This window comes from Loxodonta africana, chromosome 1 (assembly GCF_030014295.1).
Source record: "Loxodonta africana isolate mLoxAfr1 chromosome 1, mLoxAfr1.hap2, whole genome shotgun sequence".
NCBI classification, from domain to species: domain Eukaryota; kingdom Metazoa; phylum Chordata; class Mammalia; order Proboscidea; family Elephantidae; genus Loxodonta; species Loxodonta africana.
In genome coordinates, this window is record NC_087342.1 from 130,640,961 (window position 1) to 130,654,579 (window position 13,619).

The 13,619-nt window shown below is 34.7% G+C and overlaps 1 protein-coding gene across 1 annotated transcript in view; it reads left to right on the plus strand.

Annotated features, from left to right (window-relative positions):
- The window catches only part of ADGRB3 (adhesion G protein-coupled receptor B3), a 795,310-nt gene that overhangs the window by 722,810 nt on the left and 58,881 nt on the right, over nt 1–13,619 (plus strand). The window contains exons 19-20 of the mRNA XM_023544583.2: nt 8,096–8,246; nt 11,390–11,459. Coding sequence (XP_023400351.1) covers nt 8,096–8,246; nt 11,390–11,459 — 221 coding nt within the window. The remainder of the gene's footprint in view (nt 1–8,095; nt 8,247–11,389; nt 11,460–13,619) is intronic.

The following is a 13,619-nucleotide window of genomic DNA, read 5'->3' on the forward strand; positions in this document are numbered from 1 at the left end:
TATGTAGTAAATGTCCCTTATTTTATAAGTGAAAACAGGAGACCCAGTTTTTATGGCAAATAGAGAACATGTCTTTCATTAGCTTTGGAAATTAGGGGGGCATGGGTGATTCCCATGGGAGGGCAATTCAGGGTTGATGCTAGATGGCAAGAGGAAAACCTGTGAGCAGGTAATGAAGAAGTTAACATGTAGCTTAACCTTTCAAGATATTTGACCTTGACTGGAAAGCAGTGGTACCAGTGAGACAAACCAATCAAGAGGTTGTTTTGTTTAAGATGGAAATGTCAGCATATCAATAGGCTAAGAGATTTATTATATAGCCAATAATAAATAGGGGCTTTTTAACTTAAGGAGAATTGTATAGCATTGACCAAATATGGGAGCAAGAGTAGATACTATGCATCAAGTTCCTTTTAAAATTCTTTTACATGTCATTTAAACCTTGAAATGATCCTATGAGGTAGATGCTATTATTATCCTTATTTTACAGGTAAGGAAAGAGAATTGCAGAGACTTGGGGTAACAACTAGTAAGTGAAGGAGTGTATGAACTATTCTCTATTGTGACTCCAGGGACCCACCTTCTAGCTATAGTATTATTCTATTACTTCTGGAATAGGAAGGGCTTGCTTAGGGAAGGGAGAAAGTGTGGATGAAGTTAGAGGGAAATTTCAAGGTGGGGAGCTCAGAGAGTGCAAAGATATATACATATACACGTGATCTGTTTCTCCTCCATGTGATAGAAGGCAGGGGCATCTGATCTGAGAGGAAGGATGACAGTTGGGGCTTGAGAAGGTTGAAAAAGACTGGGGATTAGAATATGAAATAAGCACAAAATATTGTCAAACTGTATTGTGAGGTAGTAAAGGAAGTGCACAAGATCTGTAATCAGAGAGAATGATTTAATCCCGGCTCCCGTTCCTTAACCACGTGATATTGGCCAAGTTACTTAGTTAGCCTTCTAAACCGTGACTTCCTTATATACAAAATGGGATGATAATCTGGCTGCATATTATTCTGTTTTGTATCATTAGGAAAATCTTCATCCTGCTTTCTTCTTTTCAGATTTCTGGACTATTCTTTGGATTTGATTTTCTCTATGATTTTCAGAATTGGCTTGTTAAACTAAAAAAGAAATTGATTAGGATTTGATGGGAAATGCATTGAATATCCTTATTAGGAAACTGACATTTATATGACATTGAGACTTCTGATTCATGTACATGGCATATTTTCCATTTATTCAGGTCTTCTGTTATGTCTTTCAATAAAATGTTAAAATTTTCCACATTAAAAGTTCCTGTGCATTTTTGTTAAATTTATTTGAAGGTACTTTATAGCTTTTGTAGTTATTATGAATAGAATCTTTTCTTTTAGCTGATAATTTTCCCTTGTACTTTTGTTCTGACACTTTTTGAAGAACTTAGTCTTTTTTAAGTTTTGGGGCTTGCTTTCTTTTTTTTTTTTTTTCTTTTGTCTCTTCTTCTTCCCTTCCTTTTTACTTTTCTTTGCCTTCCCCACCACCCCCCCTCATGTTGGAGGCTTTTCTCAATTATCTGGTTATCCCAGGCTGTCCATTCATATATAAGAGCAATCCCCTAAAACATCATATGAAGCTCTGTCTGGATGGATGTGCTTCTCAAAGCCTCCCTGTGTCAATGCTGGGTTGTGTTACATGGGGAGGAAACAGAGTTCCAGTCATTCCATAGATTTTTCAACCAGTCCTGTCTTTTTCAGCCCCATGCAAGTCTGTGTCCTTCTCCTGTTTCTGGCATCTACTGTTTTCAAGTATTAAACCCTTCAGAAGGTCTGACTAATGAATTAGCTCTATTAAAATCAATATTTGCATCACCACCCCCTGCACCTCATGGGCCCTTAGGCTGTAATTTTCTCTACCCCTTTATGTCAGTTAGATCTTCCTCAATATTTTCTGAATATGTCAATACCTTGAATCCACTATTGTCTACAATACCAAAATGACCAAGTTTTTAAACCATGAGGAAGGAATAGGCATAAAAACATCATCGTTTTAGTGTAGTTTGGGAGTGAGAAGAGAGATTAAACTGTCTTGTTTAAATAGAAATTTGTTACTACATTTTCCAAGTGATATTGTTCCATTGGAAAATTTGTTTTGTATATTGATATCAGTGCATAGGAAATACAATTTTTGTATGGTGATCTTGCATCCAGCCACCTTGTTGGTACTTATTTTTTCTAACAGTTTAAAATTTGATTCTCCTGGGTTTTCTAGTAAGGAGATATGTTGTCTGCCATAATGACAATGTTGTCTCTTCCTTTCATATTGCTTTTTCTTGTATTATTTTGATGAAGATCTCTGGTACCATCTAGTAGTAGTAGCAGTAGAGGTGACAGTGGGCATCCTCCTCTTATTCATGGTTCATGGGAATGCCTCTAATAGTTCAATATTAAGTATAATTTTCACTATAATTTTTGAAATACCTTTTGTTAAGTATGTTCTATTCATAATTTGCAAATAAGATATCTTTTTTTAAAAAACTGATAATTGGTTATATGAATTTCATCGTATCACATTTATTGATATGACCACATGGATTCTGTCCTGTAATCTGTTAATATCATAAAGTATATGGAAGTCATTTTTAGTGTTGAACCATCCTGCATTACTAGACATACTTTTATTTGGTAATGATTTATTATCTATTTGCTATATTTCTGAGTTTGATCTTTTGTTTAGTACTTTCACATTTACATTGACAAGTGAGAGTGGCTTCTAGTATTCTTTTTCATTTTAGTATCCCTGATAGCAGGCCATATTTAGTGAGTTGGATACTTCTGATCTTTTCCTGTGGCCCAGAAAAGTTTTATAAGATGGAAATATAGAACTTGCCTGTACATTTTAATGAAATTTTTCTCTTTTTCCAAGAAGTACTTCCTTTATTACCATTAAGTTTTTTCTAGGATTATTAGTTCAATGCCTTGGGCCATTTTGATAATTTATATTTTTGTAGATGAATGTCCATTTTAAGTTTTCAATTTTATTTACATACAGTAAATGCCATTCTTTTATAATACTTTTAATAACCTTTTTAATTCTTAATATTATTTATTTTGTCTTCTCTCACATCTTTTAAAAAACCATTATTGCCAAAAGTTTGGCTGCTTTATTGGCCTTTAGAGTCAGTTTGGCTTAATAGATCAATATTATTCTATTTGATTTTACATTTTATTAATTTTTTGCTCTTATTTTTATTAAATTCCTCCTTTTTATTTCTTTAAGTAGCCCATTTACTTTTTCTCTTATGTTCTTTCTTCTTAAGGCAATAAATGTCCTGAGTACTGTCATAGCTAAATTCCACAAGTTTTTATATATTTGTCTTCATTATTGTTGAGTTCTAAATAGTTTATAATTTAGACTTTTATTTTTTTTTAATTCATAAATTATTTTAAAGCTTTTTTTTTTTTCATTTCCAGGGATAGAAAATTTTAATTTCTGATTTCATTGCATTGTAGTTTTTAAAAATGTCCTATATTATGAACTTTCTTGAATTTATTTATTTTTTGTTTCCACTGTTCTGTAGTTACCTTAACATTGTTAACATAAATATTCAAACATATGTTTCTATCATCTAAAGATAATCAATTAATCAGTATCTCCAATGTCTCTGGGAAAATAAAAAATACTTAGTACACTTTTATTTCCTCGTGTCCTCTTGTGGCTCTTTCATCTTTTAAACCTGGTTAATATTATTTAGAATTTTATAACCAAGTGGCTATACATTTTTAGATTTAAAATAGGCATTAATTAGACTCAATACATTTTATTACTTTCTTTGCTATCCATTGCTTCTTTTATTTCATTCCCTCCTCCTGGATTCTTTTTAAACTTATTGGTTTATGTTTGTCTAACAATTCTTTCAGAGAAGATTTTCAGGTAGAAAACTTAAAAGTTTTTTTCAATCCTAAAATATCTTTACTTCTGTGTCTCACTTGAATAATAGTTTGGCTGGGTGTAGAATTCTACTTTCAAAGGTATTTTACCTTAGAACATTGAAGATATTATTCCACCATCTTCTTGTATCCTGGGTTGCTCACAAGGAGTCCTGTATCAGCCTGATTCTTGTTACTTTGTAAGTAGTTTGTCTTTTCACTCTGTCAGCTTTTAAAATTTCTCTCTTTATTCTTGATGTTTCTAAATTGTGTAACAGGAAAGTGAGGTAGGTGTGTGTGTGTGTGTGTATGTATACAGTCAGGAAGATCTTTAAGTTCTGAGAAATTTGCTGGTAATATATCTTTAAATGTTGCATTTTCTCTCAATTTTCACCATTTCTTCCTTCTGGAACTACATTTAGATGGACATTAGAACTTCTGAGTCTAACCATGTACTTGACTCACACTTTTCATGTTTTCTTCTAGTAAACATTTTTTTAAGCACAAATTCTACCTTTATCAGCAGTTTTGGGCCATGGTATCTTTCTTAAAGCTGCTTTCAGTTTTTCAGCAATTTCTCAGTCTTTAATCCAACAAGGTTTACATTTCTTCTTCTTTTTTCCCACCCCCACCCCAAGTTAGTTAGTTAAAGAAATCTTTTCTGTTGTTTCTAGGGATTGGAGTGAGGGTATATGTGAGAATGATAGATATAAGCAGTGTTCAGTTTGCCAACTTACATCCCTTTTCAAATTTTGAAATATGTGTCAACAGCACTCATCATCTCTGAAGCAGAACTGATTGGAATTTGGTAAAGCAGGTGGAGTGGAAGAATTGTATGATCAACTTAAGGGTGCTAGGGAGGCTCACATCTGGAATGATGAATTTTGAAGACCTGGCTATCACAAGAGCCAAGAGTAGACACAAAGACATTAAATAGAGGTTCTAAGACTGGAGGTTATGACAGTGGGTCCAGTGGTGGCAATAACTGAATGAGTGCAAAAATTCTAACCTGTTAACAGAAGAGGAGAATCAGAGTTTGAGGTTTATTAGTAGAAAAATTACCAGTACTGAGGGGATCCAAGGACTGGTGATGTGGAATTTAGGTTATGTGGCAGAAGAGATAGAAGAACCCTGAATCCAGGACACTGAAGTGGCCACCCTTGTGGATACCAGTGTGACATGTATGGAAAACAATAAAGTTTATTTGCAAATTGTTATTTACAAAAGTAGTATTTTAAAAAGTCCATTTGCATCATTACAGCTTAGCAAATATGATGTATCAGTACTTAATCAGTATGTGCTTTATTACATGGAATATGTCAGTTTTATACTGATCGCTCACATGAGGATGAAGCAAAATGTAGCTTCCTTTATCTGTTTCTCAGGATCATAGATTTTGTTAGAATCTTCATACAAGGTTAGTTTTGTGATCTTAAACCTATTTAGTACACACACACACACACTCTTTAGGTTCAGACACCTTACCTCCATACTTGAAGCATTTCCCAGGCATATATGAATATGTTCACCTGTTATAATAGAATGTTTCTCTAGTTTTAATACATTTCCCCACACATGTTGTGGCCATATTATTGTCCAGGGAGACATGAATTATTGAAATAAATTATATGCCCTTCAATTTGTATGAGAACTAAAGTGAGTGTCTGAAAGTTCCAAACTAACTAAAGAGAACAAATTAAAAGTCTCAGATCCAGACACTGAACACCTTACTCCTATATTTCCTATAAAATTTCAGTGTCTCCAGCACCTAAGACCTAAAGTCTCAAGTCATTTTTACATTGTTTAATATAACCCCATCTTGACAGAAAACGGTCTTTGCTAACACATACAGGCAGTCCCTGGGTTACAGTTGTCTGACTTACGTACAACCCATAGTTGTGAACCAAACCCCATAAAGCCTATTATTTTAAGAATTTGAGGTACGAACAATGGTTCATAATAACAAACGGGTGCTACTTAACAATGTGCATCAAAACATTATTATTATTATTCTGTATTATTATGTTAAAGATGTTTTAGTGTATCTGGAAGTGTTTATTTTATTCATAGAAAAGTACACTATATACTATGTGCTAAGACAAACATTTGACTAACTGACAGTAGATATGAATTGTACCTAACTGTTCTGACATAAAGACAGATTTAGGAATGGAACTTATTTGCAATCCGGGGACTCCCTGTACACTTTTGAGATGAGAAAAACCCGTGGAAGAAAATGAAGTGTGAATTAGAAAGTGTAACTAGTCTTCAGGAATTACATGGAAGAGTTATCTTTGAAATTCAAATACAGATCGGGACTGAAAATCAGAAATGAGCTAAGCAGGCAGCTCACAGATGTTGTTAGTTGGCATCAAGTCAGACTCATGTACAACAGAACAAAATGTTGTGCAGTCCTGCTCCATCTTCATGATCAATGGTATGCTCTAGCCCATGGTTGCAGCCACTGTGTATTTTGGGTGCCTTCCAACCTAGGGGTCTAATCTTCCAGCACTAAATCAGACAATATTCTATTGTGATCCATAGAGTTTTCATGGGCTAATTTTTACAAGTAGATTATCAGCCCTTTTTTCCTAGTCTGTCCTGGTCTGGAAGCTCCACTGAAACCTGTCCACCATGGCAGAGACCCTGCTGGTATTTGAAATGCTGGTGGCATAGCTTCCAGCATCACAGCAACACAAAAGCCACCACAGCATGACAAATTGAGAGACGAGTGGTAGATCTAATTTGGAAAAAAAAAAATAGTCTGTATGTCTCATGTATAGAAGGAATCACAACTGGTTAATAGTTACTACATTATGCCTCATACAGAAATAAAGATAGGAGAAAGAGCATTCAAGAAATCCATGATTTTATCATAGAGAAAATTATAATCTTTGTAAGCATAAACATAAGTACTAAGTCGATTTAAGTATAGAAAAGTTTGCATACATTATCTGTCGTCATTGCCACACCCTGATATGATAAACATGGTAAATATGGTAAAATTCTTCTTAGATTATTTAAAGAACTAGAAAGCTAAATTAACATCTGGTGAGTTTCAACAGAATAAACACATAGTATTTCATAAAAAAAAAAAAATTTTATGAATAATTTGGGCCCAAAAATAAAGATTCTAAAAAGATATCCTGCTTTAGCAGTGGGGCAGAGTGGAGGTGGTAGGGTAGGTTTGTACCTTTATTTACTTTTTTGTTTGTTTATATTTGAATTTGTTTTTTGTAATTTTTTTTTTTTTTTTAGTTCTATTGTTTTTGTTTTGCTGGTCTTCCATTTTTGGACACAACAAGACTGAGACTGATAAAGAAATTACTTTTGTTGCTGGCTCTAGTTTAGAAAGGATTCCAGCAACATTCACATAAAGAATTTATACCAATAGTGAAATAAGTATTTTTTACAGAAATGAAGCTGCAGAGCTTTTGCAGATGAGTCAGAAATATTTAATGGTGGGTATATTCACAGAGATTAAATATCATAAAGAAAATATATGAAATCATAGCTGTGTACTGCCAGTGACTTGATTAGCTTTTCAAAATGATTTCATTAGGACACACATGCAATGTAACACCACAGAAGCAATGTGTTAAAGCACTTTAAAATACATACATTATTTTTGTGTTGGGCTATTAGCCAAACTTCATTTTATAATTTGCTGTAATACCTTGAATATCATACTTATATAAAAGGAAAGTAATGATGGGTCATTTTTCCTTTTGAAAGGCCGTTGAGCTTGCATATGTAACCCTAACAACAACACAGATAAAATAACAAAGAAGAAGTCTCACTTAAAAAGGAAGGATATAAAGAATGCAGCCAAAATAATTATGCAAGATCTGTGTAACTTAAACTAGAGGAAGGACCATTCCCATAATTATATTCCAAGAAAAATTTCAAGTAAAGCAGTAATTTTAATCTCCCCTGAGTTTAAATTTACAATCAGGGTTCTCATACAAAATTGAATGTACAAATGGAATCAGGGCGTATTTTTTCTTTTTTATCCTAGATTCTGTGTACAGCATAAACAGTATAAGGTTTCTGATTTCTGCAAATAATTACTTTGTCACAGAGGTGAAATAGATATTTGAAGTAAAAGTAAAGAGTTGGAGGTGAACAATTCTGTGAAGTAGAAATGATCCCCCTATATTCAGTGGGAGTCTTTTTTGTTTTCACAGAGCATCTGTACAACCACCACTGCGTTTTTGCACTTTTTCTTCCTGGCTTCATTCTGTTGGGTTTTGACTGAGGCGTGGCAGTCATATATGGCTGTAACTGGAAAAATTAGGACACGGCTTATAAGGAAACGCTTTTTGTGCCTTGGATGGGGTAAGCATATTACTATGCTCTTTCATGGTCTTGTTAAAATAACTGTGAACACTTACATTATGATGCAATAGAGAGTGATTGTGCCCAGGCTACTTTTCTTTGTGTCTAATTTGATATATGGAAGTGGAAATATATTTTCAAACATTCATTGGTTATACGGTATTGAATGACCATAGAGCTAGTCAGTTAACAATCAGCACAACCCACATGATGTGAGATGAGACTAGAGTTTTCTACAGGTGGGAAAGCAAATTATCCTCTAGCAATACTTTCTGAAAAGGCAAAGTGTCCTAAAACGTGTAGGATCTAAAGCATGACGGTTCACTAGGCATGTATTCCACCCGAGAAAACTTTGAGGAGCCCATTCCAAGAGACTTCAAAACAACTAAAGACTAAAGCTGTTCATGTGAAAGGAAGAGAGCCATTTAAAGAATAAATGAAATCTCATCCCTCATCGTGAGGGTCCTCAAAGGAAAAAAAAAAAAAAGAGAGATTGCTGTCAGACTGAGAATTGAGTAAGTTTTTGCCTGTCTTTATCAGGAAAATCTTTCTCTAAAATTGCTTCATGAAATGGATATTTTGAAGATCTGTATATTTCATAGGCCCAACTCTAATGATAGCCTAATTAATTTAAGAAGTTAGATTTAGAAAAACCCAGCTATTTGGTCATGTTTCTCTTTGAGTTTTAAGCACTGGGGGGATTTTAGACCAAAATATACAACAAATACCTATCAATGGTACTGGGTTTTGTTTACCTAATGTATTAGAAGACTGGAGAGGAGAATGCTAGAGAGAACCTGGAAAAATGCAAATAAATGTAGAATCAAGAATACTTAAAGATTATCCGTCAGGTTTATGTCTGACTGATGTATTAGGGCTCTTCCTACAGGCAAATTAGAAAGCGTTCAAGACAAAATTGGAGAATGTGTTCTACTTATGCTTTCATGAAACTTTGTCTAGGTTCCATGCCAAAGGCCTTTTAAAATTGAGCTTATATTGAACCAGAGGGACATTTTCTCATGAATTAGTATCATAGCTCCAGAAAATACAGACTGGGATAAATGAACACTTTTCTTGATGAAGTATAAAGAATGGTGATTTGCAGGATTGCTACTTGCCTTATTTAACGTGATTATGAAAGGTCTTGAGGAGAGAGCTCACAGCTAAGTCTCCAAAGTTTACCACTAGTACTAAACTAGTTATAGAAAGCTAAACTGATGGTTCTAGACTATCAGAAAGTCTATGAGAGGGCAGAAAAGTGGCATATGATTTCGTTAGGGGAAAGTGCAATGTAATGAACTTAGAAGAATTTTTTTAACCCTTTTTGTGAACCAGTTATTTTCTGCTTTGAAGTTTTTGTTGATACTATGTGTTTTCATTATTGGAAGCATGCTAAGTCATTGAGCGTGTCTGAATTTCTGGTAGGAAGTATGGATTTTTGTTGTTATTGTTGTCCCCTCCCACAAGTCTACCCTAAGTGTTTAGTGGTACATATGAAGCACCGCTAATTGTTCCCCAGAGTCCCCACTAGGGTCTATTGGTATATATGTATAATAAATAAAAATTTTCCAAATTTCTGTTTTTCCTACCAAAAATTCAAATACCTCTTATGATACCTTGTAAAAACAGTCATTTGTGGCATACATGCATTTCTTTGGTTTCAAACGGTCATAAAGACCCTTGCCTTGTGTCAGCGTGTCAGTGGTGCAGCAGCTTTCCAATAAACCTTCAGAGGCAGAAAAAGTACCCGTGAGCATGAAAGGGTTAAATCTAAATTGTATGGAGTGAAGAGCATTAACCCTTCAGTTATGATCCAGGAGAGAAAATTATTTTTTTCTAGTGAACTTGTTCCAATCAATCCAAAAAGTTGAAAATAATGTGAAGAAGAAGAAAAAAGAAAAAATATACAGAGAGATAATCACAGGCATTTGTTTAAATATATGGTATGTCCCTCCTGAGATGCTCCCCATAGGTCTTGTCATTGAAACTCATGAAGGAATGCAATGTCACTAGACAAGGGTCCCAGAGGAAAGAGTTTAGCAGGAAGGAGGGGAGCTGGTAGAAAGAAGGTGGGGGGAGAGGATGTAAGAAAAGTGATGAGATGATGGACTTTTTCAGCCTGAAAAGGCAAGCATGAAAGAAAGGCATAGCTGGAATTGAAAAAGATTTAAACGGCATAGATTAGACTGAGCTCTATCCACAAAACATATGCAGGCTTGATGACCTTGAATGAGTTAAGTGTAATTCCCATAAATATAAATTAAAAGACATTAGTTGATAAAATTGGGACAGGTATGCAGGTAATTGAACTGAAAGAGAGACTGGGCAATGCTTGGAGTTATACATACCTATTAAACATCCATGGGAAACCCTGGTGGTGTAGTGGGTAAGTGCTACGGCTGCTAACCAAAGGGTCAGCAGTTCATATCTGCCAGGCGCTCCTTGGAATCCCTTATAGGGCAGTTCTACTCTGTCCTGTAGGGTCACTATGATTCAGAAGCAACTCGATGGCAATGGGTTTGTATTTTTTTAAATGCCCATGAAGAGAAACTGGCAAGTATCTAACCTTCTTTCAGAATTGTTACAGAAGGATGACCAGGCTATCCAAAACCCAACCCCTGAAAACCCCTTAAACCTGTTCCTACATTCTTGTTATTGTCAGTAAATCATAAAGAGTTAACTGATAAGCTTTATTTTTTTCTTTGTTACTGTAAGTACAGCTTTTTATGATCAATATGTGGTCGACTAAATGTTCCACTTCTGTGATAGTCCATCACACCAGAACATCCATTTTTTGCCTTTCTGATTTTATAACTGTAAATTTCCTTTATAACGGTGTAAACCCCTAGGGAAAAAAATAACTTAAAAGATATACTAAATCTCTGTTATTACTTCCCTTTAAGCCCATGTCAATCGTGGTGGTAACCTAGCAACATCAGAGAAGTACATTGAGTTAAAAACCCAGCTGTCGCTTTCAGATTTTTGTACCTGAACAGAATCTTGTAATGGAAACATACTTTGTGAAGTGATTCATCCAAAGGTAGTCTCTCTGATTTAGGCTCATAGAGTTTCTCCTGGCTACTCTTGGGCCAGTTATCAGTGGTTATAGCTGAATGTAACACGTGACAATGCTTTTCTTGCAGGTTTACCAGCATTAGTAGTGGCCACATCAGTAGGCTTCACCAGGACGAAAGGATATGGCACTGACCACTAGTAAGTCCATCCACAGTGATAAATCATGTTTTTAACTAAGCAAGCCATCAGATAGGCTTCATTAGTCTTGGTTGGCACTCCTGACAGTTGGCATTTTGTCACTGAGTCATTACACTGGCAGAAATTGCATTAGTGGGGAATGATGTAAGGTAGCTCAGATGCACACAGGTTGGGGAATAAACACTGCGGCTGTTCAGATTCCTTGTTTCAATTTTGCATTTCCCAATAAGGTCAGTGTATTTTACTTTTTAAACATTTTGATATTTACTTTGGATGTTCCATCTCAAATATTTTTTTTAAACTCGATAAATCTTGCCATACTTATCTTTAAAATATTAATTACTGCGATCTGAGATTCTAATTTCACTGATGATAATGTGTATTGGCATTAAGCAAATTTTGTCACATTAGTTCAAGTTTTGTTGCTATGTCACAGTGATCTATTCTGAAAATAATGAATCAGGTGAATCAATAGATTTCACATTAGAAAATGCCTGGGCTATGGAAGAAAATAGAAGAGAAAAAAGGACATGAACAACATCAGCCCATCTTAATCATAGCTGTAATGCTGATAATTCTATGATGGAATTTCTATGGAAAGTTTATATTTAATATTTTGTATTTAAAACAATGTATTTTTATATTCTGTCTCATCTCCTCTTTGATGTCGAGGAAGCAATTGATAATGGGGAAAGAAGTCTGATCTTATTAGAGAAATAAGTTTTAAACTGTGATGTGTAGTTCTGTTCAATTGCATCAGGATTCAGGTAGGAATCACTGCTCATTAGGCCTTCTGGTGGGCTCTTCCAAATTAGGAATGTGCAAAGAGACACCATTTCACCTGCCCATCCAAAAGTAACTTCGAAAGGGTTTAAAGAGCTTATTTTATTACAGCACTTGATTTCCTTATGCAATCTAATTATTAAAAAAAAAAAAATTCCAGTAGCACACAGTGTGTTTATTATAGCACTATTCCTTTATGTTATTACTATCTGACAACATTGTGACTATTTTGGTATAAATCCAGTATTTGAAAAGCACTGTAGTGGGAATATGGAAAGAGTAGGATTTTAGATGCTATGGTTCCTCTTTCAAGGAGTTTATATTTAAAGGCTGATACAATGAGTAATACATGTCAGTTTGAAGATTAGCTGAAACAAAATACAGTAGAAATTTAATGACAGTCCCAGAGACACCGAACTAAGGTTTTGTACCAGACAAAGGGCTTTCTCTCCAGGTATTTTATAGAAAATAGATGTTAAGTTGCCTATTCCAAAGTGGAATAGTAGTAGTATTTTATCTGTCCACTGCTATGGCAAAGAGCAATAACGAAATGCAGACTTTGAATACACACATGCATTTGTGTGTGTATATACCTTTATATGTTATTTGTGTGTGCATATATACATATATATACTTGATTAAATTTTTAATTAAGATGTAATTTACATAGAGTAACATTCACACTATTTAGTGTACAATTCTATGAGTGCTTACAAATTCATACGGTGATGCCGTCACATATAAAACAGATATGGAACAGTTTGTCTTTATCGTTAATTTTAAGGGCAGCATGTGTATTCTGATAGCACACATTGAACTGATTTTAAAAAAGTATTAAAAGGATCAAATGTCAAAAATAAGTGGATGGAATGGCGGATGGGCTACTTGCCCCCAGAAGTGGTGAAATGCTGTCTCACACTTTCCTCCTGTTGACTTTGTGGATGGCGCATGTGCAGATGGGCCACCCTGCAGGGTCTCCAGTGCCAAACCCCACGTCCTCTTCGCTTCTTATGCTGTGAAAGGGTGAATGCTTTCGCATAAATGGGTTACCATATCTCTGCATCTCTAGGTGACTTTAATAACTGAAATAAACACTGCTGCACTTATTTTTATTCATAAGCTTATCTTTAGTGAATTTTCTTAGTGGACTGGGGAAAAAATAAAACTAGAAGAAAGTAACTATACAAAGTGCAGATTACCTATTCCTTGCCATGATGGCTTTTAAACCAGTTTCTCCTGATATCTCAATGGCCTCGAGGCAGAGCAGGTAAATGGCGTGTCTAAAACTCTTAAAACATGCTATTCTTGCTTAAAAGTATATATAAAAAATTCCATAATGAAATAAAGCGGCATTTTACGAAACTTAATAGCCACGTT